At 47.1% G+C, this 26,151-nt stretch overlaps 1 protein-coding gene across 2 annotated transcripts in view; it reads left to right on the top strand.

The window, feature by feature from the left end:
* The window catches only part of ARHGAP31 (Rho GTPase activating protein 31), a 96,461-nt gene extending 78,988 nt beyond the window's left edge, over window positions 1-17,473 (top strand). Inside the window, exons 6-12 of one of the 2 annotated variants that reach the window (XM_037909211.2) lie at window positions 568-713; window positions 2,653-2,851; window positions 5,927-6,051; window positions 9,119-9,178; window positions 9,903-10,532; window positions 10,986-11,284; window positions 12,414-17,473. In XM_037909211.2, the coding sequence (XP_037765139.1) occupies window positions 568-713; window positions 2,653-2,851; window positions 5,927-6,051; window positions 9,119-9,178; window positions 9,903-10,532; window positions 10,986-11,284; window positions 12,414-14,951 (3,997 nt within the window). In that variant the 3' untranslated portion in view covers window positions 14,952-17,473. The remainder of the gene's footprint in view (window positions 1-567; window positions 714-2,652; window positions 2,852-5,926; window positions 6,052-9,118; window positions 9,179-9,902; window positions 10,533-10,985; window positions 11,285-12,413) is intronic. The other variant, XM_037909217.2, reaches the window with a different exon arrangement.
* Window positions 17,474-26,151: the final 8,678 nt, after the last annotated feature.

Here is a 26,151-nt window from a genome sequence, read left to right as displayed (position 1 = left end):
AAAAAGAAGAACCGAAGACGTGGAATTCAAATCTGCTCTTCCCTCACATTTGATTGGGTTCAGTTCTGGTGGTTTGGCTTCAAATCCACCTTACAGAGATAAGCTCAAACCACATAGTTTGGAGCTGGAGCCAAAGTCTGAGGGGGTGCTGGGCCCAGTGTTCGGTTTAGTCTCTAAAAGGAATAGAGTAAGAGGACCGAGAGAAGGTGGGAAAGGAAAAATAGAATGGTGGAAATAGGAAAAAGAAAACTTCTGATGAATAAAATTAGTTAAAGTGCAAAGGGGAGAGGAAATGGAGAAAGCAACACAAAAGGAAAAAGGAGAGATGAGAAAGAATAAAGAAATAATGGAAAGGTAAAGAGAGAATAAAGGACTGGAAGAGTAAAAAGAACAAGACTCAGAGCAACAGTGGATAAAAAATTCCTATTCCAGGACATTCCTGCTGTATCAGGGAAAGGTTCCATCCATGACCTACTGGGGAAGGTCAAAGCAATTCTCTCCCTCACATACTGTATCTTAGGATGCAGGGGTTTTATTGTATTTATGGCTGCTCCCCCTGTGGTACAGGTCGAAGGAGATCGAGGCTGTTGGCTGCAATGGAGATGCAGCTTTCCTGGAGGTGCGAGTCCAGCAGTTGGTGATTGAGTTTATCTTGAATCATGTGGATCAGATCTTCAGCACCAATATAACAACCAGCTCCATGGAGAATGATGGTAACTACCTCCCCTGCCACATACGCTAACTGCTGGCCGCACTAACCCTAGCCCCATCCCCTCCCACCAACACCCCAATTTCAAGCCCGTCCTTTCTCATAGACGCTCCCAAACCTTCTCACTAGTACCCTAGCCCCTCACTGACTGTAACACTTCTCACCAACACCTCAGATCCTTATCTTCAACTTCCCCGATCATCCCTACCAAAATGCAAACCCACCCTAAACCTTCCCACCAATGCCTGACCCGACTAATCGTGACACTTTTCATCAACTCCCTTCTCACCAGCATGACAGTACTCCTAATCCCAACATTAACCTTTCCCATCGACCCTCACGGATCTACCCTTGATATTCCAATCCATCCTAACCTTTCCCACAGCCATCCCACTTAGCTCTTCTCCCCAATGCCTAAAACCCTAAACCTTCCCACCAGCAGCCTGAGCCCAGCCTGAAATCTTCTCCTTGCAATGTCAGGCCTTCTCCAATCATAGCTCTTCACACCCTTGTCCCCATCTCTGTCGACAGCCTTCTCCTCCCTTTGCTTGTCATGTCTAATCCCAGCCCTTCCTGCCATCAAAAAAACATGTCCAAAACTACAGTGTGTGCTTTGCGTGGCATTTGGATCATATGTCTAAGGATTTGCTGCTTTATAACTGGGGGCATTATTTCATAAACTGAGAATTTGTCCTGGACTTCAGCAGAATTGGGAAATACTGTTCTTGTTACTCAGATACAGGCTTGTAGAGAAAGTGCTTTTAACGGGGGCTCTTGGTCCTCATTAGCCTCACATAACCTCAAAAATGTGCACCCCTATAAGTTTGTAATTCTTTTCACCTTTTATTTGAGCTTTAGGGGAATTTTTAGCACTTAAGGAAGTGAGGGACTTACCATGTTGCCTAAAGACACAGTGTAGGCAGTGGCTATGCAACCTCCCCACACCCAGCTCTGTCACTACCCGTAAAGTCCTCTGCTGGAAATCACCTGCTCAGAGCTCCAGCCCTGACCTGCAGACACCCCTGTTCTTCCAGTGCTAATGCAATGCCTATGGCCTTCTGTTCTCCCATGGCAGAGGTTGGAGGCCGCAGGATGAATAATTCTGCCCTAGGATTAGTTCAGACTGGCACAAATGTCATGATGGAGTAGTGACTCACCAACATAAAGGGGCGTTGCAGAGCCTTTGATCTCCAGGTCACCAGTTCAAATCTGGCCTGTTTTGGTAGTGACTGAACATTGTTGCCTGCTAACAGCTGTGTGGAGTCCTGTGAGGAATACACGGACGGTCTTAGTCCAGTTCTTAGTGGGGAAGTTCCCATATCACAGAACCCACCAGCACTGGCCCTCATTGATTCCCTTGTTCAGCAGAAAGGCCAAAATTGATTAGACTGTAGAGGCTGAACTCCCCTCCCACTCTGAGAGGAGGCTGGCCCATTGGTGAGGCAGTGTGTGGGAAGCTAGTCTTGCTATTGCCCACACAAACAGGGGCCTTCACTCTCCCTGATTGTCCTTTTGCCAGAACTAAAATTAATTATGAAGGAAAAAATAATGTCACTGTTCAAAACAACCCCCCTAAACAAACAGGGAGAAAGATTACAGAGTAGAGACAAGGGCCAGCCACAAAGTTGGGATCTGGATCTGAACTTCCCCAAAGTTCAGGAGAATTGAGATCCAGGTGTTTTGGAGGGACACACATCTTTCATACTCAGGCTTCAGCAGCAGCCAGTAGAGCGCAATACAGAGCGTGGCTAGTGAGCAGAGCCTTGTTGGGAGGCACTGCAGTCTGATAGAGAAGATTGCTGTGGAGACAGAGGACACATTGGACAGGCGCATCTCTAAGCAAGCGCTTTTCCCCCTGCAAGAGGTGATCCTGTGGAGGAAACATATGAGAACCCTTCTTAGGTCCCCCCTTCAGGGCTTGAATCTTCTTTTTTCCTTTTCAGAGAATATGCCTATTGTGAAGAGTCTGACCTTGCCCTCTGCCTCCCTGCCTATGAAACTGGTGAGCCTGGAAGAAGCTCAGGCACGGAGTCTGTCAGCCTCCCACCCTGCCCGGAAAGAGAGGAGAGAGAACAGCTTGCCTGAAATTGTCCCAGTCACCGGATCCCTCTTCCACACTGTCGTTGACCTACCCGACAGCAAGTATGTGCCCAGAGAAAGCTGAAATACAAACTGATGAAAGCATACCTGCCCACGGTCATGAGTTTGGCGGGACTGTCCCGCTTTGATTCCCAAAAACCTCCTGTGCTGACTGAAGTAGAACATTTCCCGCATTCGGTGGCGCCCACAGCTGTACACACCATTGGCTGGGCCAGAGCTAGCGAAGACAGTGCCTTCAGCTGCTCCAGGGCATGCTCAGCCCCCTTGGGCGTGCTCAGTGGCTGCAGGGGAGCACAGGGATGGGGAATGACACTGCTTCTGAGTGGGCTGGGCGGGAAGGCAGGGACTGAGTGTGGCGCACACTCAGCAAGTGAAGCTCTGGTGACAGTGCCTGCAGCTGGGGATGGTGGTGACCAGCTGTGTCCCACTTTAGCCATTTGAAATGTTACGTGAAAGACAGAATGCTCCCCCTCCTGCTGCACGCCCACTCCCTGCATTGTGATCCCCTTCTCCACCCATCGATGAACGTACCACCACCATCGGGGTTACTGTGCTCCCATCTCCAAGGAGAAGAAATCAGTCTGTCTCTTTGCAAGCATTGAAAATGTGATCATACAACTTCCCTAGGTCTCTGTGTTCTCATACGTCCACCATTCCTCAGCACAGAACCAGGCAGGCCCATCCTGTAAGGCAACTGCCTTGACTTCCCTGAATCTGCCCAACCTGATTGAATGTCAAACAGATCTTGAAATCATTTGTTGTAAGAGCTCCTCCTGCTGGTGGCTGGCTTGAACTGCAGCATGAGGTGTCCATCTGCCTAATTCAGTAGTTTTCAACTTGAGGTCTGCGGACTAAGATTTCCAACAGGTTCCACAGCTCCATTCGAAATTTTTTAGCAGCCCGCAAATGAAAAAAAGATTTAAAACAACTAGCTTAGTTGTAAAAAGAAAAGGAGGACTTGTGGCATCTTAGAGACTAACAAATTTATTTGAGCATAAGCTTTTGTGAGCTACAGCTAACTTCATTGGATGCATTCAGTGGAAAATATAGTGGGGCGATTTATATACACAGAGAACATGAAACAATGGGTGTTACCATAAACACTGTAAGAAGAGTGATCAGGTAAGGTGAGCTATTACCAGCAGGAGAGTGGGGGGGGGAAACCTTTTGTAGTGATAATCAAGGTGGGCCATTTCCAGCAGTTGACAAGAATGTCTGAGGAACAGCGGGGGTGGGGGAATAAACATGGGGAAATAGTTTTACTTTGTGTAATGACCCATCCACTCCCAGTCTCTATTCAAGCCTACGTTAATTGTATCCAGTTTGAAAATGAATTCCCATTCATTAATTGGAATTAATTTGCAAACTGGATACAATTAACTTAGGCTTGAATAAAGACTGGGAGTGGATGGGTCATTACACAAAGTAAAACTATTTCCCCATGTTTATTCCCCCCTCCCGCCCACCTGCTGTTCCTCAGACGTTCTTGTCAACTGCTGGAAATGGCCCACCTTGATTATCACTACAAAAGGTTTCTCCACCCCTGCGCCCCGGCCCCCGACTCTCCTGCTGGTAATAGCTCACCTTACCTGATCACTCTCCGTACAGTGTGTATGGTAACACCCACTGTTTCATGTTCTCTGTGTATATAAATCTCCCCACTGTATTTTCCACTGAATGCATCCAATGAAGTAAGCTGTAGCTCATGAAAGCTTATGCTCAAATAAATTAGTTAGTCTCTAAGGTGCCACAAGTACTCCTTTTAGTTTTGCGGATACAGACTAACACAGCTGCTACTCTGAAACCTAGCTTAGTTGTATGATTCACTGTGTCCCGTCATGCAAAGAGAAGAGCCACTAGGACAAATATCACTCCTGCTGTACCACTAAGAGTACATCTACACTGCACACTCCTCATGGCAGCGTGTAGAGTACATGCCCTGCACGCCCCGCTAGTATGGGTATAAATAGCAGTGTAGATGGTGAGACAGGAAAAGACTCTGAAGGGAGAAGAGAGCGGGGAGCTGCTGGAGCCTTTCCCCATTGCCTCTTCCGTGTCAGAGCCTTTCACTGATGTGCGTAGCTACATACCACAGTGCGGACACAGCCTTCCTCTCGCTGCCGTGTGTATCTGCACATACCCTGTGAACCAGCGCTGTCAGTAGTGGAGGTATAGCCGAAAAGATGAAATCAGATGACCTTGCTGCAGTTGTCAGGTAGGTATATATTTAGATAGATACAGAGTATTATCTATCTAATCCTAATCTAATCTAATCTAATCTAATCTAAGTAAAATATGGGCGCTGAATTGCCCTGGCTCAGAGATAATAATCTCTACAGCTGGAGACTTACTAGTGACCCATAAGGAACCTTAGCAGTGATGTATCTACATACTTCATATAGTAACAGCAAAGGACTACACAACAAAGGGAAGAGGTTCAGAGGCAGCCCACTCCCCGAATAGGATACCTCAACCCCTCCTGCCCTCCCCCCCCTCCCCGAGTGTCCTTTTCCTCACACTTTCAGGAGAATGGGCCTACCTCTAAACCCCTGGTCCCTCTGTAACACAATGAGAGGAGACTCTGTACCTCTAACATCCTCTTCTCTGTACCAAACTGATAGGAAGGGTTGTTGAGGGCAAGGCAGAGATGCAGGGAGTCTGTGTCCGAAAGCAGGAGCTGCAGAGAAGGTTCTTCCACCAAGATTGGTGAGAGTGTGGGAAGAGAGAAGATCAGTCTGATGCTAGATGAACAGAGGGACTGAGGCAGAGAGGTGAAGACAAAGATCCACACAATACGGTATACAAAGGAGAATATGCATGAGATGTGGTGCTTCTGCAGTTTTACACGGAGCTTTTCAAAGGAGCCCAAGGGAGTTAGCACGCAACTCCCATTGAAAGTCACTGGGATTTGTGGGCCTAAACCCCTGGGACTCTTTAAAAACCTCTGCCTTAAGGTTATTCTAATGTTTGCCTTGCAAACCCCAGTATTAAAGAGAGAGAGACTAAAAGAAGAGCAGAGGCTGAGGGGGATGGGGGAGACAGGTTTTTGTGGCACACCAGGACTAGTGTTCAGCCCCAGGTACCTGGCACTAATCTCCTGTGCATTTTCTCTTCCAGGAGAAAATTATCCACCAAATCCAAGAAATGGAAGTCAATATTTAACCTGGGCCGGTCTGGATCAGATTCAAAATCAAAACTGAGTCGAAATGGGAGTGTGTTTGTGAGAGGGCAGAAACTCTCTGGTAAGAACCAGCTTGTCAGTTAATTTCCTCTCTCAGCCAGCTTCCCCTAATCACTCCTCTCTGGTATGGCAATGGTACAATAGATAGCCTGTTGATGTTAGTGCTGCAAGAATTCAGATCTGGGGTGAAAATCAGATTAGGCTTCTAGAGTTGGGAGGCAGGAGGAGTCACATAGTTGGCTCCTTCCATCGTGGGCCTTTCACTTGAGTATGGAAATGAGAGGCAGTCAGAACCAGGGAACACCAACCCAGAACATCCATTGTAATGCTGGGGTGAACGTGCTTCGTTGCCCAGACCCTACCCTGGGCCTAGGAAGCACTAAGCCCCAGTTCTGCAAAGCTTTTTAGGCTTAAGAGCCTAAATACCATGGAGGATTTGGGCCTTAAGTGTTGTATTTGATGGATTGGCTAACCCAGAGTGGATTTAGGGGAAGCCGCACTCCTGGAAGTATTATGTCTCATAGGAAATGGCGCATGGCCAGGTTAACACACCCTATGTGGTACTGAGGGAGAGACTGTTCTATGCCTCCAGGGCATTAAAGACCCAAAGTGTCTTTGTATAAACTGGCATCATGAGTTCCCATGTTTATTGTCTCGTGGTATTTGGATAAATAAGATCACATTTTCAGAGTTTACAGGCGAAAAGATGTTTTTCCTAATGGCCAGCATCCCAAACTCTAGATTCTCCTGCACTGAATACCAATTGAAAAGTATTAAATATTTTTGGATATTTTTCTACATTTTCAAATATATTGATTTCTATTACAACACAGAATATAAAGTATACAGTGCTCACTTTATATTATTATTTTTTATTACAAATATTTGCACTGTAAAAATTATAAACAAAAGAAAGTGTTTTTCGATTCACCTCATACAAGTACTGTAGTGCAGTCTTTTTATCATGAAAGTGTAACTTACAAATGTAGATTTTTTTTTGTTACATAACTGCATTCAAAAAAACAAAACAATGTAAAACTTTAGAGCCTACAAGTCCACTCAGTCCTACTTCTTGTTCAGCCAATTGCTCACACAAACAATTTTGTTTATATTTACGGGAGATAATGCTGCCTACTTCTTATTTACAATGTCACCTGAAAGTGAGAACAGGCATTCACATGGCACTTTTGTAGCCAGCGTTGCAAGGTATGTGCCAGATATGCTAAACATTCGTATGCCCCTTCATGCTTCAGCCGCCATTCCAGAAGACATGCTTCCATGCTGATGATACTCATTAAAAAAATAATGTGTTAATTAAATTTGCAACTGAACTCCTTGGGGGAGAATTGTGTGTCTCCTGCTCTGTTTTACCTGTATTCTGCCATATATTTCATGTGTTAGCAGTCTTGGATGATGACCCAGCACATGTTCATTTTAACAACACTTTTACAGCAGATTTGACAAAACATAAAGAAGGTACCAATGTGAGATTTCTAAAAATAGCTACAGCACTTGACCCAAGGTTTAAGAATCTGAAGTGTGGTCCGAAATCTGAGAGGGACGATGTGGGGAGCATGCTTTCTGAAGTCTTAACAGAGCAACACTCAGATGCAGAAACTACAAAACCCAAACCATCAAAAGAGAAAATCAACCTTCTTCTGGTGGCGTCTGGCTCAGATGACGAAAATGAACATGCGTCAGTCCACTCTGCTTTGGATTGTTATTGAGCAGAACCCATCATCAGTATGGACACATGTCCTCTGGAATGGCGGTTGAAGCATGAAGGGACATATGAATCTTTAGCACATCTGGCAAGTAAATATCTTGTGATGCTGGCTACAACAGTGCCATGCAAACGCCTGTTCTCACTTTCAGGTGATGTTATAAACAAGACGTAGGCAGCATTATCGCCTGCATATTGTAACCAAACTTGTTTGTCTGAGCGATTGGCTGAAGTAGGACTGAACGGACTTGTAGGCTCTAAAGTTTTACATTGTTTTATTTTTGAATGCAGTTATTTTTTGTACATAATTCTACATTTGTAAGTTTAACTTTCATTATAAAGAGATTGCACCACTGGTATTAGGTTAATTGAAAAATACTATTTCTTTTGTTTTTTACAGTGCATATATTTGTAATCAAAAATAAATACAAAGTGAGCACTGTACACTTTGTATTCTGTGTGGTAATTGAAATCGATATATTTGAAAATGTAGAAAACATCCAAAACAATTTAAATAAATGGTATTCTATTATTGTTTAACAGCACAATTAATCGCGATTAATTTTTTTCATCGCTTGACAGCCCTAAAAAAATACATTTGGGGTTCTTTTAATTAGCTGTCCAGTGTTGGAGCCTTTAGGGTTCATGTGTTCAAGTTTTTCTCTGCAATCATGAGGGCCAGAAACTTACTTTTTTTTCTTTTTCTTTTCTTTTTTTTTTTTAAAGATGGGATTGAGTCTCACATAGTCTCATGAATCCAGGAGCTGAGACTTTACAGAAAAAAACCTTAGTACCACAAAAATATCGCTAAACTCACTAGAGTTGGCAACACTGCAATATCACTTGTATGGTTGGTACTGTATAATAATTAGAGGTGAGGTTGGATCAAAATCCTGGAGCCAAATCCCCTTGAACTTTGGGAGAGTTCAGATCCTGATCCAAGCTTTGTGGCTCCAGCCCGTCTCTGATAGTGTACTTGCGCACCTGCAATCACACCCACCCCATGTGATTTGCATATGCAGTGCAAGGTCACACAGGAAGCCTGTGGCTGTCTCTGTTTTAACCACAAGGCCATCCCACCTCTCTGATAAGGAATACTTTTAACACGCTACCATCCCAAACCAGTCATGGACCTGAGCTACAGTGCTCATTTCCAGGCCTGACCTCTCCCAAAATGTAGGGGTGTGGGAGCCTGGGGTTCTTTCTGGGCCCAGATCTATACTAAACAGTCACTGAGGGAGATCAGGCTGTTTTTTTGTTAATAATGGGACACTAAATGCCTTTTCACTGCATTAACCCACCCTCCGGTCATTGTATTGGCTTTAATTATGCTGTGCTCTCCAGCTGGTTGTAAACTGACAGGTCCCAGAATCTGATGTAGGTTTCTAAACTTATTTTTTCACAGAAAAAGCAACTATTCGACCAGCTAAAAGCATGGACTCGCTGTGCTCCCTGCCTGTAGAAGGTGAGACCCTGACAGCCTGTACCTAGGGCTGCTGAGCTGCGGGATGGGCCTGTGAGCTCTTAGCTCTCACGAGCGTGTGCATAGGTGTTGGCAGGTGTTTTTGTTTCTATGCATGCTCACCCACCTGTGTCTGTGGTTACGTTTCTCTCTGTGTTGGATGTTCTCATGTTCTTCCATCAGATGTTTACACATGTCCATGCATTACCATACCTGTGTATATGCACTGCTCTACCCGTCTGTGTGCTTGTATGGTGGCATATGCGTCCAGGCGTGTATAAATATTTGCTTGTGTGAATATCTGTTACCAGTACAATGGGCTTCATTCAGCTCTGCATTATTCCAGTGGGCACGAGGTCCCTATTTGTGGGAAGGCTGCCTGGAAAGAGGACGAGGCAGTGCCTGGCACCTGCAACCAGCCAGCAAGGCCCAGACACGTCTGATTGGCAAGGGCACATGACGATGCCCAGAGCCAGTAAGGATCCTGCACAGTTTCCAGTGGAGAGGATCCTATCTAGCTTCAGCTACCTGTGAGAGCTGCCAACTCTGGGTAGAGTCCCTGGGGGAGGAGCCTGAGGGATGTAGGTTCTGTCCCCTACCCTGTTTCGGAGACTCTGCAGGGCTGGGGCTGTTCACAAGAGCCTGCCCTGTCTCCTGGGTGTATGGAAGAAGGCTTTCCGCTGTCACTGCTCCCTTTGCCAATTCTCCATTTGTCTCCTCTCCCCAGGGGAGGATGAAAAAGGCCGGTTCAAACGCACAGTCACTGCTGGAGGGTTTTTCATCCCGGTGATGAAAACGCAGACAGGAGGCGCAAGCAGCTCAGGTGACCTCAGCAAGGAGAGTGAATGGGACCGTGAGGGGGCTCCAGTGGGGGCCGAGGGAGGCTCAGAGCTCAGCGGGGATAAAGCTGGCCCCAGGGCCCCCCAGGCGAGGCCACCCCCAGAGCAATTGAAGGTGTTCCGGGCCATGGAGGATGCTGAAAGCGAGCAGACCTCCCCAAAGACGTGCCGCATGTTCTACACCTCCGACACAGCCTCCAAATCAGGCTTCCCCAGCAGCCTCTTCCCTCTGGAAGCCTCCCCCCGGCACCAGCGGAAAGCCCTGAACATCTCAGAGCCCTTCGCCGTTTCCGTGCCCCTTCGGGTGTCCGCAGTCATCAGCACCAACAGCACCCCATGCCGCGTGCCTGCCAAGGACAAGCCTGCCCTCTCCAGCCTGGAGGAATCATCTGCTCTGGGGCCAGGCAGCGCTGCTCCCACAGAGCCAGAAGCGAATGGCCAGCCCAGGACTGAGCAGGCCACAGACAGGGAGGAGAAGCAGCCCAGGGCTGAGTCTGCATCAGGTAAAACTAGTAGAGGTGAGCAGTGCACAGCCCCAGCAATGAGCTATGCAGGGCTAAAGCAGGGCTGAGGAATTGCCCCTGGTAGGGACCACGGTCCAGTGAGGCCATTCCATCCAGTGCAAGGCGGTAGAGAGACTAGGGGCTCCCAGTGGCACACCTTGGGTAGGGAGAAGCTCAGTGGTCCCCAGTGGAGGCTTGGGGGGAGGGTGGGCATTCAGGGGAAAAGCGCTGGGTGGGTGTAGAGAAGTAAGGTCGTTCCATGGGGGCATGGGAATGTGGGACTTAAGCCATGTGAACTTCCTGACAGCAGTGCCCTGTCCATGACGGCAGGGACTCTAAGCAGTGTAGTGCAGGATTTTGGGTTTTATCAGTCAGGATGAGTTGAACCTACACAGGTCCTTTATCTCAATGCCCTGGGCCAGCTGTGTTGTGAGTGGTTTATATTGCTGATCCGTGTTTCTAATCCAGATCCTACCACCGAGGAACTGATGGCAGCCAAGGAGCCTGAGTCCTCAGAAACCTCAAAGCCAACAACAGAAAACCAGGAGCTGCTAGGCAGTGGCAGCAGCACCAGTGGCAGACAAGCCCCAGAGCAGAGCCCTGGCTTGAAACAGACACCAGCACCTGAGGGCCCGGCAGGCCTGCACTTGGCAGGTGAGATCGAGCAAGGCCAGCTCAGGACGCAGGAAAACCCCTCAGAAAGAGGCAGCCGGCAGGAGGCGACACCAAGGGTTAAAGCGGAGGAGGCCTTGTTCCCGAGAGAGCTGGTAAGGAGGGAGCCTTGAAAGGAAGGAATATCCATTGTCTCAAAGCACCCGAGGGAGGTGGAAGTATCCCCATCTTGCTGGGGACTGCTACGGGGCACTGGGGAACTGCTGCATTCGAGCAGCCTCAAGCTGTGATCTTGACATGTAATACAGGCTAAGCAGGGTTAGACTTGGCCAGGCGTTGACTGACCTTCTCTATTCAGTATACAGCTGTCATGTCCTCTCTCACTCCCCTCTTCTGTTAACTATACCCTGCTGTCGGTACTGTCTCTGGAAGCTTCTCCATATGACTAATCGTTTTGACCCTCCATCTCTGACCCTCCTCCCCCTATTTCTGCCAGGTTCTTTATCAGGACTGTGATTTTCTCAGTCTGATTTTTTAATTCCATTCCTGATCACCCAAACATTTTGTAGGCTCACTGCTGCACGCTGAGCGGAGTTTTGATTTGAGTCACTCAGTCACCCCAGATCTTTCCTCTGAGTGGTTACAGATGAGTGGAGTCCAGCAATGTGTATGAGTAGTTCCAGTGATTCCTTCCAGTGTGCATGACCTTGCATTTGGCAACATTTCTTTACGGGGTGTGTAGCGCCCCCTGCTGGGGTAGGTGAGTCTATTTCATGGGGCAGGTTGGGAGGCAGTCTGAGGAATTGTAGCTATTGTTTCTCAGCTAATTCACTTTGCCCACTTGCCACCAGACCTGAGTCCTAGCTCCACCTCTGATGATCTCCCCTGTAAACCCATTTGTTTACAGGCAAATGTAAAGGAGGCAGTGTTGCCTAGTGGATAGAGCACTGAACTGGAAATCAGGAGATCTGGATTCTATCCCTGGCTCTGTCAGTGGCCTGCTGGGTAACCATGGGCAAGTCACTTCACCACCCCATGCCTCAGTTTCTGTAAACTGGGGGTAGTGATATTGACCTCCTTTGTAAAGCACTTTGAGATCCACTGATGAAAATGCTACATAAGAGCAAGGTATTATTGTTTTATTTAACCAGATTTCTGGTGGCCAGCATTTCCACTAGTCTGACGGTATTCCTGGAGGGCTGCTACAGGCAGCGTTGTGGGCAGAAGGCAGATGGGCACGTGGAGTGATTGCTGTCAGGTTATGACATTTCTGATGTTTTTCAGGCTGAAGATGACGCTGCCAACGCCCTGATGGAACCGCTGTGGCCGGAGATTCAACAGGAACTCAAAATTATTGAATCTGAAGAGGAGCTCTCATTCTTGCCTACAGATGTCCCCAAGACAGGCCCACACCAGGAAATAATGCACTCAGCACTAGCTCCTGCATCCTCTGCATCACCACAAACGGACAGCTTCTCTTCTGGTTCTGTGCTTGCCCTGACACTGGCTGAACAGGAAACTCCAGCCAGAACCCCACAGGTCACATCTCAGTTGCCTTTATTTGGTGCCACCTCCAAAGAAAGTTTGAAGGAGCCTGGCGGCCTCCAGGGTGGTAAACCTGAAGTGGTAGCACAGCGTGACTGCTCTCCTAACATACCCGAACTGGGTACTGTCCTGTCTGGGACAGCTTCTCCAAAGAACCATCTAGTGGTGGAGAATGTCAGCAGTGATCTTCCACCTCCCCACCAAGACCAGAAGCTTTATGATGAGCAGCAGCTCATTGAGGGTCCTTTAAAAGAAGGTGTCTCAAATCCCAAAAGGATGCGTCCAGACCAAGCCAAGGAGAAAGGCAACACTGGCCTGCTGCATAGCGAAAAGGATGGCATTGCTGTAGGCCAGGATGGAGTCCTGACCCAGAGGGAGAAACCTGATAGAGTGACTCTAGGAGGTGGCCTGATCTCATCAAAGAGGGCAAGTGGAGCTGGAGCTCAGAAGCCCAAAGAGGGCGGCATGGCCAACAAAGCCCAGGACTCTTTTGACCATGAAGAGGAGGATGCATGGACAGACAATGTCCAGGGCTTTGAGCTGGTAGAGCCATGGGAGGATCACCAGTGGGTCACCAGCCCTCTCCATTCCCCCACCTTCAAGAACCTCCAGGAAAAGGCAATGCAGGACTTCCAGTCACAGAGCTACGGAGTGGAAAGGGGCCTTTCTGCTCGGCCACGTTTCAGTCGCAGTCTTTCTCTGGATAGCAAAGACATGGTGCTGAGTGTGTGGGCTATCCAACCACCTTTCACAAGTGCAGCTGAAGAGCTCCCATGTGGCTGCACTAGATCGGGGACCAAGGACCTGTTAGAAACACTGCCAATCTCACCACCCAGGCTGAGCCACGTCGAGCGAGCCGAGACCTCTCAGAGTCCTCAAGAGGACTCTTTAGAGCCTGAGGGATCAAGTGATGCTCTGAGCAGCGAGGCAGAGCCTGCAGCAGGGAGTCTGCTAGCCAGGCATGAGGAACTACGCGCTGCCTCTCTTTCAGAGCCAGGGGAGAAGGAAGTGGATGGCAGCAAAGAAAACCCTCAGGACTTGACACCTCAGTTGCCTTTTCCATACTATAATACCCCAGACAGTTTCTTGCAGGCAAAGAAAATAGATGAAGATCCATCCAGGCCTCAGGACGCTGCTCCCACTGGAGTGGCTGTCACCAAAGGACTGTGTTCTACCAGTGAGTCACAGCTGAGTAACAACAAAAGTGAAGACACTCCCCGTAAAGTGAGAACCAGGCCATCATCTCTCAACTTGGATTCACTCCTCCCTGCCCCTGATTTCTTCAAGTTTGAGAGCCTGGCGGTGCCCACTTCACCTGGAAACCTATGTGTGCAGAAGGAAGGGAAGAGCAGTGATTCTGTCCTGTCACTGCCTGCTGCCTGCCCTGCCAGGAACATAGGCGACCCCTGGGGATCTCGCTTCGATCCCCGGGAGCTAGACCTGGATTACATGGCAGTGGCCCATGCTGCCACCGGCCGTCGTAACTCTGCCCCTGTGAGTGTGTCAGCGGTGAGGACCTCCTTCATGATTAAGATGTGCCAGGCCAGAGCTGTGCCAGTGATACCGCCCAAGATCCAGTACACACAGGTCCCACAGCCACTACAGACTCAGAACGCCGACCGTGACATCCCTGCATCACTGGGGAGGAAGGAAACAGAAGCCCACTCAGGCAGCAGGCAGACCCCCCGAGCAGCTCGGGGACAGCTGGAGCCCCCAAAGAGCCCTCGGGTAGAGAAGAAAGCCAAAGAGGAGAAAGAAAACAGTGACCCAACTCAAATGGATTCAACATCTTCTAGGCACGGCAGCCTCAACCCTCTCCCAGATCTCTCCCTCTCCAGTTGTAATTCCACCCAGGAGGTGCCCGTGTTGCGCCGAAAGCGCACTTCAGAGGGGGAGACCGCAGGAGACAACCCACAATCCTCAAAAATGGAGAGGCCATCGGGGTTTTCCAAGCCTTCCTACAGATCCAGACCAGGAAGGCCCCAGAGCCTTATCCTCTTCAGCCCACCCTTCCCCATCATGGACCATCCATCTTCCTCAGCAGACTCCAGAGTGTTGTTATCACCCATAAGAAGCCCCTCTCAGAGCAACTCTCCAAACCCTATTTGTGGCGATCTGTCTGGGAACCTGCAGACAACGCCTGAGGGGGTCACTCTGCGGAACAAAATGACCATCCCCAAAAATGGGCAGAGACTGGAGACCTCCACCAGCTGCTTTTATCAGCCCCAGAGGAGGTCAGTGATTCTCGACGGGAGAAGCGGGAGGCAGATAGAATAATGCCAGCTCGCCTAACCCCTCTTCCCTGGTGGATGAGATGGGAGTGCCCACCTTGAGACCAACTGTGCTATTGTTGTTGTTGTTATGATTATAAATATTGTATGCAAAAAGGACACAAATCCTTTATTTCCTCCTGCAGAGCATTTTGCTCCTGAGGTTCTCATTCTCTTTATCTCCCTTCCTCCTTTTCGGGCAACCCCACATTATCTGCTCTTTGGAAAAAAAATTGCCAAGGAAGTTTGTTTTCTTCAGTCTTGTTTTCTAACACACCCTGTGAAAGTCTCACCCTCTGTCTGAAAAAAACATGGCATGGTCCGATGGACATGGGTGCACTGTATGTGAAGGAGGTAAGACCAGACGGGTACATTTTTCTCCCTTGCACCCCTTGGTGATGATGCAGGGTCATCTGTCCAGCCATCCCTGCTGTACTGCTCTGCGTAGCATAAGCAAACTGCAGAGGAGAACGGTGATAGCTGAAGGTGGGAAAGTAAAGCTGACCTGTAAAGATCACACTGAGTGCGTTAACCTAAAGAGCTTCCAATGACAAACACTCTGTCTTGAAGGCATTGCCTATAGCTGTTCTTTTGTAACACAGACATGGTGTCCCTGAATGTGCAATGTCTGGAATGAAGGTGGCTGAACAAGATAAGCCCAGCTTCCCTTTCAACTTAGTGATTCCCACTTGCCTGGCTGTCTTGCAGTCAGTCCCTCCTTATTTGTTGGGGGTTGGCTTGTAGCTGGCACTCTGGTTCCAAGGTGTTAGAGATCACTCTGGCTTATTTTAGTGGAAGAAAGGTTCTGGCCAAACAAAGACCAAGAGTATCAGTTTTCACCATCGCCTAGGGCTTAATGGCCTGTCCACAGCGTCCCCCAATCGTTTTTCCCACCTGCAGTGGCACAGTGGGATCCGAGCAGCTAGACAAGATCATGAGAATCCTCTGATCAGCACATCCTTGGCCAGTGCCCCCTCCCCTCCTGGTTTGCATGTTCCCAGCCACTGGTCTCTGGCTACTTTTGCACTTCAGATTCCTGAGATTTGAGGCCAGGTCACTGAGAGCCTGGTTGACTTTTACCTCCCCGGCCGTTGGTGCCTTCAGATTGATTAGGAGGAACATTGTAGAGAGGATGATTTGTTGGTGCACAGGAATGGAGGAGCAACATGCATGTTATCCCAGGAGGGAATTCTGTTGGAATTAAACTGTATGCCGAGGGGCTGTTATCATTACTGTCAATACGTGGTCATACAGGGACAGCTGCCATAGGAATGGAATTAAGGCTTCTGCTACAAAGTCTTTGACTTAGGGTTAATTGCAGGCTCGTCTGTCCGCTGGTGTGTGACCAGAGGCAAGTGCATGGCCTTGTACTATCCTCGGTGTCTCTGCAGTTAAAATGTCACTCGTGACCCTACAGCAGATAGAGACATCAGTACTGATACAATCCTAGTAATGGTGTCCATGAGGGCCATTCTTAGCCAGTCTTAGAGCTCATAGTCCCTCTGCGAGCTAGCATGGGCTGTGGCAGGAATAGTAACTGAGCAGCTGGAAGGGCAGGCCTATGAATCCCATGGCCAATGGCAATCAGGAGATGCTCCCATCCAAAGTTATAAATTCATTAACATCTGTTAGTTGTCTGTGTTTAGATCTTTATTTGAAGGCACCTGCATTCTTGGTGTCTCAGGTGAAATGTCTGCTGGTTTGCAAACCCAGCCAATGTTGACCATTCGGTCTGGGTGGAGAGTAAACTGCCGTGTCATTGGTCTGGTTGGGACTAGAGGTGTATAGGCTCCAAGAACCCAAGGATGATTCCCCACCACTTGGCATCCAATTTTCTTATTTACCCTTGTGCAGAGCGAGGACAAATTACTGAGTCAGAATGCTCTGCCCTTCAACATCATCTTACCATTTGACCCCTGCTTTGCCCGGACGTAAAAGACCACGCAAGAAGCAAGGTGGTGGAGAATCAAACTCATGTGGGTTCATAAACTCAGATGGGATAGTAGTCTGGAAAGAACCTATAATCCTCACCCAGATTCATGCTTTCCCATAGACTTCAGCAGGGGTTTTACTTGAGTAAGCACTGTGGGAGCTGGGCCTGAGCATGCAGCCCCTCAGCAGTGATCTCCTCCTGGCCCCTGCCTACACAAAACCCTCAGCAGCCCCCCACTAAAAGAGGGGCATAGCTAGTCCTCCAGCTTTCATTTAATGTGATACAGCATGGAGCTGCAGTTCCACGAATGCCAAGTGCCCTTGTGTAGCTCCTTTGGGTGGAGGCTTAACCATCGCCACGGGAAATTATTAAAGTAGGTTAGCTGCAATATTTAGGGGTTTATTACACAATTCTGCAAATGGTAATGTGACTGGAAAGGATTCCCGGGTTTTTCAGTTTCAGGGAATGCATTTATTTTGGGTGGTGATTTACACTTTCTCCCCGACCTTGTAGGAACCCAACCATTGCAGCATTGTGCCGGTAACTGGGAACTGGAATATGAAAGTAGAAATGGACCAGGCTAGGTTCACAAAGTGTACTGTCCAAAAAAAACAACAACAAAAAAAAAACGAAAATCTGACTCCTTAAATTCTTTCATTTAATCAAACTTGTTACTGAAACGGAGGCAGAGTCACTCTATAGAAATATAGAATTTTAATCTTGACAGTGTCCCTTCAAGAAATAAGTCTCTGGGTTAAGTGGGAAAACCCTTCAAGAGAAAATCACTTTATTAGGAAATGCTACTTAACACTACCAAAGCCTGGACCCAAACACCACAGCCTTTGAGGGTCTTCAGAATTTGAGCCAGCTCCCAGATCTGGATTTTACAAATGAGCACTCTTTTGATAATGGGCAAAACCTTGGACATGAACATCCCCAAATCTTGTGGTGTCTGAAATCTTATCCGAATTTTGCAGCTTGATCCCATTTCTCCTTGAAAACTAACTGGCTTCAGCTGGTGCATAAAGTACTAAGGTAGGCCTCAGAGAGGGCCAGCTCTTGTGGCAAGCTAGGTAAGGTCTAGCACAGGGATCTCAAACTCGAATCACCATGGGGGCCACATGAGGACTAGTACATTGGCCCGAGGGCTGCATCACTGACACTCCCCGCCCCGCTGCCCCTGGCCTACCCCCACTCCACCCCTTCCATGAAGCCTCGTCCCTGCCCCGCCTCTTCCCACCCCTTCCCCACCTCCATTCCAACTCCTTCCCCAAAGTCCGCAACTCTCCCCCATTCCAACCCCTTCCCCAAATCCCCGCCCCTGCCCCACCTCTTCTCTGCCTCCTCCCCTGAGCATGTGGCTCCCCACTCCTCCCCCTCCCTTCTGGAAAGTGCTAAGCACTGCCAAACAGCTGTTTGGCGGCAGGAAGTGCCTGGAGGTAGGCAGAGGAGCGGGGCCGTGGTGCGCTGGGGGGAGGGGAGCTTGGTGGTTGGCAGGAAGTAACTCCGGGGGAGGGGCAGGGAGCTTGGTGGGCCGCAGGAAATAACCCCGCGGGCCGTGTGTTTGATACCCCTGGTCTAACAGAAACACTCCTGGACTTATGGAATCATAGGATTATAGGACTGGAAGGGACCTCAAGAGGTCATCTACTCCAGTCCCCTGTATTCATGGCAGGACTAAATATTATCTAGACCATCCCTGACGGTGTTTGTCTTGCCTGCTCTTAAAAATCTCCAATGATGGAAATTCCACAACCTCCCTGGACAATTTATTCCAGTGCTTTAACTACCCTGACAGGAAATTTTTTTGCTAATGTCCAACCTAAACCACGCTTGCTGCAATTTAAGCCCATTGCTTCTTGTCCTATCCTCAGAGGTTAAGAAGAACAATTCTTTTCCCTCCTCCTTGTAACAACCTTTTATGTACTTGAAAACTGTTATCATGTCCCCTTCTCAGTCTTCTTTTTTCCAGACTAAACAAACCCATTTTTTTCAATCTTCCTTCATAGGTCATGTTTTCTAGACCTTTAATCATTTTTGTTGCTCTTATCTGGACTTTCTGTGATTTGTCCACATCTTTCCTGAAATGTGGCACCCAAAACTGGACACAATATTCCAACTGAGGCCTTATCAGTGCGGAGGAGAGTGGAAGAATTACTTCTCGTGTCTTGCTTACAACATTCTTGTTAACACATCCCAGAATGATGTTCGCTTTTTTTGCAACAGTGTTACACTGTTGACTCATATTTAGCTTGTGATCCACAATGATCCCCAGATTTCTTTCCTCAGTACTCCTTCCTAGGCAGTCATTTCCCATTTTGTATGTGTGCAAGTGATTGTTCCTTCCTAAGTAGAGTGCTTTGCATTTGTCCTTATTGAATTTCATCCTATTTACTTCAGACCATTTCTCCAGTTTGTCCAGATCATATCCTCCAAAGCACTTGCAACTCCTCCCAACTTGATAAGTTTACTCTCTATGCCATTATCTAAATAATTGATGTAGGTATTGAACAGAACCAGACCCAGAATTGATCCCTGTGGGACCCCACTCGTGCCCTTCCAGCTTGACTGTGAACCACTGATAACTACTGTCTGGGAACGGTTTTCCAACCAGTTATTCACCCACCTTATAGTAGCCCCATCTAAGTTGTATTTCCCTAGTTTGTTTATGAGAAGGTCATGTGAGACAGTATCAAAAGCCTTACTAAAGTCAAGATATACGTCTACCGCTTCCCCCTATCCACAAGGCTTGTTACCCTGTCAAAGAAAGCTATCAGGTTGGTTTGACATGATTTCTTCTTTACAAAGCCATGATGACTGTTGCTTATCACCTTATTATCTTGTAGCTGTTTGCAAATTGATTGCTTAATTATTTTCTCCAGAGAGCAATCAGAGATGGACCTGTGCCACAAAGTTTGGATCAGGAAATCAAGTTCTGCGGAGTTGGGAGGATTTAGATTCAATTATCCATGTCAGCTGATTGTAGAGCTGGGCCCAAGTCACCAAGTTCAGCTCTGGAAACAAACTTTCCCAGAATTCATGGGGCTTGGAACTGGGAATCGGTTTCAGACCAGTTGCTACTAGCTTAGAGAAAAGGTCCAAGCTATGCTGTAGGGTCATGGTGCGGTTGGTAAAACCATATGTGCAATAGAGAACTGCACCATTGCAACTTGCACCAGTGCAGCTGAACCAGAGTAAGTTGTAATAGTGTAGCACATTCACATTAGCCATCCCATTTGTGGGTGCACTTCTGCCCCATGTCCATGTGCAGCATACCCTGCACCCATTGGAGTAGCATTTATGGGAGACAGGTTCATCGCACAATATAGGATCTTCCTAAGTGTAGGGGAGGTATCTGTTGCCTGGTTTTATTAGCATGGAAATGCTTTTCCTAACTAGATCACAAGGCTACAGTTCCCCCCCCCCCCACACACACACACATCCTGTGAAGAGTGTGAGGGCCTCTCTTTTAGGGTTTTCAGGTGGCCTCTTATGCCCTCAGGCCTAATCCTGACATTGTATATCACACTTGTGTTAGTTTATGAGATCTAGAAGAGGGGACAAAGAATACCCAGATGGGTCAATTCCCCTTCTATACAGTACAAGGAGGGGATGCACGCAGCTCCCATTAATTGCAGGGTGTTGGTGGGTATGGGGGGTCACCTGGCCGGATAGGAGGGGTGTTGGATGGTGGGGGTCACCTGCATCAAGGGGAGGTGGAAGTGGGATTCACCTAGCTGGATAGGTAGTATGGTATGGGGGTCACTTCGCTGAACGGGAGGGGTGCTGGATGTAGGGACCACCCAGCTGGATGGGAGGGGTGTTGGATGTTGTGGGGGGGATCACCTGGCTGACAGGGAAAAGCTTTGGTGGCTTGTGTGTGTGTGTGTCGGGGGGGGAGTCACCTGGTTCCATGGCAGGGGCATTGATGAGTGTGAGACTGGCTGGTGCAGTCATGTCCTTGGGGGAAAGCAGGAGCTAGGACTGTACATTACATTGTAAACTATATTAACTTAGACTGTCCATCCCATTCGCTCATTTTACAAAGGCTGAAGCACTTCTTTGATGCAGCTTTCAGCACGTTAGGGCTCTGGAGGAGGTTAGGTCTGCAGCAGACAGCAGCAGAAAAGCCTGCAACTGTTTCCACCAGCCAGAGTCCAAAAAGTGCAATCAAAATCTTTTTATCTTTTCTTTCTTTAGATTGTAAAATGCCTGTACTGATGAATACTGTGTTAAAATTTTTTTTTTATATATATATATATATAAAAGAACATTATATATAAATATATTAAAATGTAATTAAAAATGAAGGAATTGTCTAAACAGGTCCATCACGTCTGTGAAACTTGGGCTGATGTACAGATATTGTTTTCCGTTAAAATTTCTTTACCGCTGAGAGTGTGAGCTGGAACAAGTTATAACCAGCACAGGAAGGTGAAGCTAGAATCTTAGATCTGATTATTGTTAGTTGTGGTTCGACGGTAGATCCTACTACCATTGAAGTCAATGGTAAAACTCCCACTGAAATCAACGGGAGCGGAACTGGGTCCTAGAAGAGGATGGAATAGATTGGCGAGTCCCAAAATACCATGACAGATTTCTTCCTTAAATGGCCGATGGAATTTCAACTCCACATTTTCCCTGGGGCTCCCTGATTTTTACTTCTCTGCCATCTTTCCTCTCAAAAATAAATATACATGGGTTGGTGAGATCCTATGGTTGATCCAAACCCTGTTTAGTCTTAACCTGATCCTGATTAACATAATGCTTAGTAGTAACAGCCTGCTCCAACTACTAGCATAATGCATGGAAAGCTTGCCATTGACTTCAATGGGAGCTGGACTGAGCCTGGAAAGAGAAGGAAATCAGTAGCCAAGTCCTGTTTAGGGCCCAGTGGTCAGTGCAGACCCCAGAAAAGCTTGCAGTTCACTCCTACATCCATTAGTCCCCTTCAAAATACTGACTTGATGCAAGTCGGGGGAATGGTTGGAAATCAGATGTTGGGTGAAGAGGACTGGCTTATGGGCTATTGATTATTTCTTCTGCTAGTCCCGATGGATCGTATTTTTGTTAAGCATTATTGTCCAGGTGGGTTGCCTGCCTTTGTGCCTTTTATTGCTTTAAGAAATTAAGTTTTGCCAGATCTCAACCATGAGATTAAACTGGAGTTTTTATAAAACAGACCCGTGCCCTAGTGGTGATTTGAGACTTTCTTATTCCCCGTATGATCCTGGTGAATGTGACGAATGAATGCTTCTGTCTCCCTCTGTTATCACCTCTCACCCCTAATTTGCCATCTAGAAGCACCATGGAATGCGGAGGGGGGTTTCCATAAAGGGAGCAAAATAAGCGAGTGGCTGGATTTTCAGAGGTTCTGAGCGCTCATGACTCCTCCTGAAGCCGATGGGGGATGTGGATGCTGCTCAGCAGCTTTGAAGGTCAGGCCAGAGGTTTTTGGCTGTCACAAAATCACCCTTATTATAAGAGTTTAAAGTTTTATGCGCTAAAGGTCATGTTCCTGCCAGCCTCTTATAATATTGACTAGATGATGTTTCCATGGTGTTAGTGCGTGTTTCCTCATTAGTACATTACACGCTGGAGTCTGTTTTATTTAAAATAACAGAAGGGAAATAAAAAGATAGGTGGTCAATACATTGCTAAGACTAAAAGGAAAAATTAAACCAGGCTAGAAAAAAAACAACACAAGAAATTACTACAAGAACCAGCACTTCATTTTAGTTTGATGTTTCTTGCGTATAATTATGAATGATAAAGGAAAACTATGAACCTAACTAAAGTCATAAACTGGATTTCTCTGCTATAACTTCCTTATTGCCATAGCATCTGAGCACCTGCCATTAGTGCATTAAGTCAGTGGTTCTCAACTAGGGTTACCTGTACCCCTGGGGGTACACAGAGGTCTTCCAGGGGGTACATCGACTCATCTAGATATTTGCCTGGTTTTACAACAGGCTACAGAAAAAGCTCTAGCGAAGTCAGTACAAACTAAAATTTCATACAGACAATGACTTGTTTATACTGCTCTCTATACTATACACTGAAATAAATATTTATATTCCAACTGATTTTATAATTATATGGTTAAAATGAGAAAGTAAGCAATTTGTAAGCAAGTAGTTTTTAAGTGAGGTGAAACTTGGGGATACATAAGACAAATCAGACTCCTGAGAGGGGTATAGTAGTCTGAAAAGGTTGAGAGCCACTGCCTTAAGTGACATTACTTTTTGTTTACACCTGTCCTCTGTCTTGAAAAAATTGAGCTGCTAGTCCTTTGTAAACTCTGCCACCCACCCTGCAATCTGACCTACGGTTCACTTCCTCAGAACAACTGAGCCTTTCGGCTCAAGAAAATACATTTTGTCCACACACCAGCTGAGTCTGGGACTAGAATTGGTTGGGAATGGTTTTGACTAATATTTTTTCATTGGAAAATGCCAGTTCATCAAAATGGACACTAGTAATGGGAAAGAATTAGTTTAAGCTAATTTGCCATTTAAAAAAAACATCGGAAAAGCTTTCAGAATGCCCCATTTGGGCATTTTCAGAACAAAAAATTCCATGTTTTGCTCTGAAACAACTTTTAGTTTCAAAATTTAAATGAATATATAGTATAAAAAAAACAAGTGTCAGAAACATTGGGAAAGATCAAAAGTCAAAACAATGGTTTAGAATGAGCCAAACAAATATTTTTGCTTGACCCAAAGCTAAATTTTTTTTGTTCAGTTCAGAAAATTTTTTGAGATTTGACGTTTTGTCCCATTTTGGGATGGGAAAATTTGTCGAAATCTCAAAATTCTTGGGGAACAGGAAAATGATTTCCTGTCCAGCTCTGCATGGGGCTTGATTTCAACTCCAAATAAAGCCTCCACCGTGACACCCTTCCTTAATTTTGCTTTCCCTTTAGGAAAATTACTAGAATATGCTTCCTGTAAGTTTCTGTGGCAACTGGCATATAACCAGCATACCAGTCACATGGCCATTAAATAGCATAATACACTCTGTCTTGACTGTGATCTCCACTAGCCGATGACTAATTTTGCTCAGGTGGTTTTTCTCTCTTTATACCTGTCTTATTGTTCGCTTGCCACCAAGAGCATTTTATAAACCTGCCCAGAACACTCAACAGACTTCCAAGATTTCCATGATTAAAGAAATCAAGCAAATTACACACTAAAGCCCTGCACGTACGACAGTTAAACTGTGCTGGCAGCCACCATGTTGCAACACATGGAAATGCTCCAGCACACTTTCCACCAAGTCATTTTTCCCTGATTGCAAATCACTGTGGGTTTGAAAGGCTGACGCAGTACAAATTACAGCGTAGCCTGAACCAAGAGTGTTTGTGCTGGAGGAACTGGTTACAACATGACAGCTCCATATCTAAGCATGTTTCCAAAGTGGTTGCTTTCCATTTCTACCCAGGAGACAGGTTGTTAAACCTGGCACCAGGGAAGGCTCCTGTAGAAACCTGCCCTGCTGCTTCACACCCCAGCCCTCCTAGGGCTGTCAACAAGACACACCTCGCTGCTGCCAGTTCTTGACCTGACCTGGCCAGCAACCAGCATAGAACTGGAGGCAAACTGGTAGCAAAGAGGAGAGGCAGGCAGGGTAGGAAAGGGCATTAGCCCCGGTGGGCGGAGGCGGGGTATTGGCGTGTGAACAAGGGCACTGGAATAGTTTGTGCATTGGGGGTGCTGACAGCCATTGAACCCAACTGTAAACCCTGGATATGATGGAAACCACTGCAAGCCAGGGGCTGCGGTAGCACCCCCAGCATCGCTAGGTTCAGCACCTCTGCCTGTGAAAGAAAAAACCAAAAACACATACAGGATAATAGCGAGAGATGGAAAAGGGCTGTTAGATCTTTGAGGCCATTCTCTGCCAGGGCGGGAGCCAGTCCTCAGATATAGGATACATTAGGCTAACTCATCTGGAGCTCTCTGAGGGTTAAGGATGAGGTGGTTCAGGGCACTGGGGATTACAGGCAGACTAGAGCTGCAAAATTCAGCTCTGGGTCTGGCTTTCAGGCTCCCAGAACTTAGCTCGAGCATGTGTGTTAAGGTGAGGGCTTTTGGTTCAGCCCCATTATTAAAAAATGGAGCTTACAAAATGTGGCTCAGGCGCCAGGGTTGGTTTTTGAGCTTCGACAAAGCCCTTGGGCATCCAGATCCAGGCTGTCAGTCCAGGCCTTGCTTTACAAATGAGCTGTATTGTGTTCACAGCACATCTGTGGCAATGTGTGTGTGTATGTGTATATATATATATAGAGAGAGAGAGTATTTAAATCCTTCATCTTAAAGGACCTGGACATATTTATGTTCTTCTTAAATTTATGAACAGCCATACTGGGTCAGACCAAAGGTCCATCTAGCCCAATATCCTGTCTTCTGTCAGTGGCCAATGCCAGGTGCTGCAGAGGGAATGAACAGAACAGGCAATCCTCAAGTGATCCATCCCCCTGTCACCCATTCCCAGCTTCTGGTGGAAGAGGCTTCACTATGTCAAAGACTATGCAGTTGCTGCTTAAGAACAAGGCACAAGGATTCAGGATGTGAGTGTGGCTAGAGCTGGGTTGAGATGGGCGAATAAAACATAGAATCATAGACTATCAGGGGTGGAAGGGACCTCAGGAGGTCATCTAGTCCAACCCCCTGCTCAAAGCAGGACCAATCCCCAACTAAATCATCCCAGCCAGGGCTTTGTCAAGCCTGACCTTAAAAACTTCTAAGGAAGGAGATTCCACCACCTCCCTAGGTAATGCATTCCAGTGTTTCACCACTCTCCTAGTGAAAAAGTTTTTCCTAATATCCAACCTAACCCCCCCCGCCCCATGGCAACTTGAGACCATTGCTACTTGTTCTGTCGTCTGCTACCACTGAGCACAGCCTAGATCCATCCTCTTTGGAACCCCCTTTCAGGTAGTTGAAAGCAGCTATCAAATCCCACCTCACTCTTCTCTTCTGCAGACTAAATAATCCCAGTTCCCTCAGCCTCTCCTCATAGATCATGTGTTCCAGCCCCCTAATCATTTTTGTTGCCCTCTGCGGGACTCTCTACAATTTGTCCACATCCTTTTTGTAGTGGGGGGGACCAAAACTGGAAGCAATACTCCAGATGTGGCCTCACCAGTGCTGAAAAAAGGGGAATAATCACTTCCCTCGATCTGCTGGCAATGCGCCTACTAATGTAGCCCAATATGCTGTTAGCCTTCTTGGCAACAAGGGCACACTGTTCACTCATATCCAGCTTCTCA

Source organism: Chelonia mydas, chromosome 1 (assembly GCF_015237465.2).
Source record: "Chelonia mydas isolate rCheMyd1 chromosome 1, rCheMyd1.pri.v2, whole genome shotgun sequence".
NCBI classification, from domain to species: domain Eukaryota; kingdom Metazoa; phylum Chordata; order Testudines; family Cheloniidae; genus Chelonia; species Chelonia mydas.
The sequence above is the reverse complement of the archived record's forward strand: the minus strand, read 5'-3'. Positions and strand labels throughout refer to the sequence as shown.